At 44.2% G+C, this 3,427-nt stretch overlaps 2 protein-coding genes across 2 annotated transcripts; one reads left to right on the top strand and one right to left on the bottom strand.

Moving 5' to 3' along the window:
- The first annotated feature begins 465 nt into the window (after positions 1-465).
- Positions 466-1,187, top strand: LOC103975649 (pathogenesis-related protein 1-like). Its single transcript, XM_009390668.3, has one exon. It carries the CDS (start codon positions 525-527, stop codon positions 1,011-1,013), a length of 489 nt encoding a protein of 162 aa, XP_009388943.2. The 5' UTR covers positions 466-524; the 3' UTR covers positions 1,014-1,187.
- Positions 1,188-1,824: 637 nt separating this feature from the next.
- LOC103975650 (pathogenesis-related protein 1C) lies at positions 1,825-2,589 on the bottom strand. Its single transcript, XM_065138806.1, has one exon. The coding sequence runs from the start codon at positions 2,558-2,560 to the stop codon at positions 2,072-2,074; it is 489 nt and encodes a 162-aa protein (XP_064994878.1). The 5' UTR covers positions 2,561-2,589; the 3' UTR covers positions 1,825-2,071.
- Between the last annotated feature and the right edge of the window lie 838 nt (positions 2,590-3,427).

The following is a 3,427-nucleotide window of genomic DNA, read 5'->3' as shown; positions in this document are numbered from 1 at the left end:
CTCTCCTCTATAAAAATATAGATATATATTTATTAAAAAAAACTAAATCTTATTTTTCTCGAATTTTATTCATTTATAAAAAAATTTCTCCAAAAAATCATAAAATATTATTTACCAATCCCAACGACAGGAATGTGCTGAAGTCATTTTCTTTTATACTGAAAATTATCAATCGCTTCACGTCCTCCTTCCATGACTCTGCATTTATGACAAGTCAAGCTGTAACTTCTTGTTGGTTAGGGATGTAGAAGTCGCCTCCAAAACCTAAAAATTGGTTTGCATTGACTTACGTTGATAAGATCAATACTGTTCTTCGTCTATCTTCTAGATCAATCAATGCAAACATACAATCGACAAATCAGCTGTAGAAAAAACTGGCGATCCACTTTGACGATTCTACCCAAAGCTTTTGTCCACATAGATGTTGATTTCTGCACCGTTCATCGTCAATAAATGCCACAACCCCAACGCTCTCCTTGCCACAAAACGTTTATCCCATCTAGAGTGAGAGAGAGGAAGAGATAATGAGGTCGGCAAATTACGCTTCGGCTTTGGTGTGTGCTATGGCCTTGGCCATGGCCTGCACCACCCTCGCCCAGAACTCCCCCCAAGACTTCGTGGACGCCCACAACTCGGCCCGGGCGGCCGTCGGCGTTGGCCCCGTGTCGTGGGACGACAACGTCGCCGCGTACGCGCAGAACTACGCCAACCAGCGCATCGGCGACTGCCAGCTCGTGCACTCCGGCGGGCCTTACGGGGAGAACCTCTTCTCGGGCAGCAGCACGGAATTCACCGGAATCGACGCCGTCAACACCTGGGTCGACGAGAAGCAGTACTACGACTACGACAGCAACTCGTGCGCTGACGGCCAGGTCTGCGGCCACTACACGCAGGTGGTGTGGCGGGACTCGACGGCCATCGGCTGTGCTCGGGTGCCGTGCGACAACGGCGGCATCTTTATCATCTGCAACTACAACCCACAGGGCAACATCGTGGGGGAGCGCCCTTACTGAGACCACCATATCTTCTTCCCTGTAACATTGTTGAGGGAAGCTATAGCTACGAGCATGCATGTGAAATAAAGCCCCGAGTATGTCTGTCGTGTTCTGTAAGAACATGGTGCATGAATACGTAGGCAATTAATGTACTCAAACATGCATGGTTATATTATTTCACGGATTAGTTCATGTCTTTGAATTGATTTTGGGGTCAAAGAGGAACGCATCGATGAAGTATATGTTACGTTTCAGGTTGCGAGGACAGCTGCTACTTTGCTCATCACACTTATTCGTTAATTCTTCTTCCTTCCACAATTATCCATACATATTTCATGGCGAATTCTCAAAAAAAAAAAAAAAAAACTCTAAATTTAAGAATTTTAGCACTCTAATTAAAAAAAAATTAGATAACATTTTGTTTTCAAAAGAGCTATCCTACCCTTATTAACTACTAAAAATATTTTTAAAGAAAATTTCAGCTTCAAAAAGTAAATCCAACATTACAACGTATGAGTTATAAGAAATAGGATAGTTTTTCCCTGTTTTTCCATCTTTCAGAAACAGCATGAGTTTTATTTCCAAGTTGCAATGAAATATCATCACCAACGGAAGATGAGCTACTTAGCAGCAGTTGACTCTGTAACTTAATGTTGTGGTCTGAGCAAATTTCCAACTTGATGTTGGTGTCTCCTTCCATGTTACCAAGTCGGAGAAGCAAGGAAGTATAATTAGTGAATGACTGTGATAAGCAAATTCCTTGCAAATCACGTGAACCTGAACACATACTGCATGCATGCATGCATCAATCCTCTTGGATCCCAAAAAGTCATTGGAAGACATGAATTTTATTCGTGAATCATAAAGATGCGTGTTTTGGAGCATTGCCGATACGTACTCATACACCATGTTCTTACAGAACACTGCAGACGTACTCCGGCCTGATGCGTGTTTTGGAACATTGCCTATACGTACTCATACACCATGTTCTTACAGAACACAGCAGACGGACTCCGGCCTTATTTCACATGCAAACTTGTAGATATATGCAAGAAGGAAGGTAAGATGGGGCAGTCTCAGTAAGGGCTCTGCCCCTCGATGTTGCCCTCTGGGTTGTAGTTGCAGATGATAAAGATGCCGCCGTTGTCGCACTGTGCCCGGGCACACCCGATGGTCTTCGAGTCCTGCCACACCACCTGCGTGTAGTGGCCGGAGACCTGGCCGTCGGCGCACGAGTTGCTGTTGTGGTCGTAGTACTGCTTCTCGTCGACCCAGCTTTTGACGGCGTCGATTCCGGTGTAGTCCGTGTTGCTGCCCCAGAAGAGGTTCTCCCCGTAAGGCCCGTGGGAGTGCACGAGCTGGCAGTCGCCGATGCGCTGTTTGGCGTAGTTCTCCGCGTACGCGGTGACCTTATCGTCCCAGGACACAGGGCCGACGCCGACGGCCGCCCGGGCCTTGTTGTGGGCGTCGACGAAGTCTTGGGGGGAGTTTTGCGCTAAGGTGGTGTAGGCCATGGCTAAGGCCATAACACAGACCAAAGCTAAAGCATAGTTTGAGGACCTCATTCTCTCGTTTGATTCTCTCTCTTGAACCCTAGATGTGCTGTATGCTTTGTGGAAGAGAGAGCTTTAGGGTTGTGGTATTTATAGACGACAATGGCGCAAAAGATTAAAATCCTAGTGGAGAAAGACTTGGAAATGATCGAAGTCAATCACGACGTTTTCTACGGCTGGTGTAACCGTGAACGGAATGGAGCTGCATGTGGATCTATATTTATCGATCGACGAATAAAAAGGCTGATAGAACGGATAGTATAATCGATAACTACTTACGACCGCAATATTTGTACGTCTTGTTTGTCTGTGATTGTAATGGAGCTATATGTAATCCATATTTATGGATTGAGGAATCGATGCATGTGGATCTTATTCATGCACCAACTCCATGAACACCTTCCTTTCTTTTCCCTTTTTTGGTTGACGGACTTGATCCCCGGTCTTCGTAGAAGATAGTAGTCAGATATGTTCTTCTCTTCCAGCATCTTCATCCTCTGTCTTTCTCATCGTTATGTTCTGCTTGTATTCTGTATTCTGACGACTGACACCGATCAAAATGTTGAGAACAAACTGTAGTGTATTAGTTCCTAGTTCCTGCTGCTACTTATTTCTGTGAGGAATGGGGATGATCATCTAAAGAATGTTAGATTACGTGGTCCTTTTCTGATACTTTTTATGCTTACAGGAATTGCTTTCTGATACAGTGGAAAAACTTTCTCCCATAAAAAAATAAGATCTTGCTCATTGTATTTGATATCATATAATTATAAGATTGATTCAAACTAATTGAGATTAATATATATCAAAGTCGGACACCAATTCAAGCCTAATAGTCTACTCTTTGGCTTTGCATCGGCGCTTAGGATTCGCAGTAAG

Source organism: Musa acuminata, chromosome BXJ3-2 (assembly GCF_036884655.1).
Source record: "Musa acuminata AAA Group cultivar baxijiao chromosome BXJ3-2, Cavendish_Baxijiao_AAA, whole genome shotgun sequence".
NCBI classification, from domain to species: Eukaryota; Viridiplantae; Streptophyta; class Magnoliopsida; order Zingiberales; family Musaceae; genus Musa; species Musa acuminata.
Note: the sequence above shows the minus strand (reverse complement) of the source record. Positions and strands in the feature narration are given on the sequence as shown.

Coding starts and splice junctions, on each gene's coding strand:
- LOC103975649 (XM_009390668.3), top strand. CDS start 525: ATGAGGTCGGCAAATTACGCTTCGGCTTTGGTGTGTGCTATGGCCTTG.
- LOC103975650 (XM_065138806.1), bottom strand. CDS start 2,560: ATGAGGTCCTCAAACTATGCTTTAGCTTTGGTCTGTGTTATGGCCTTA.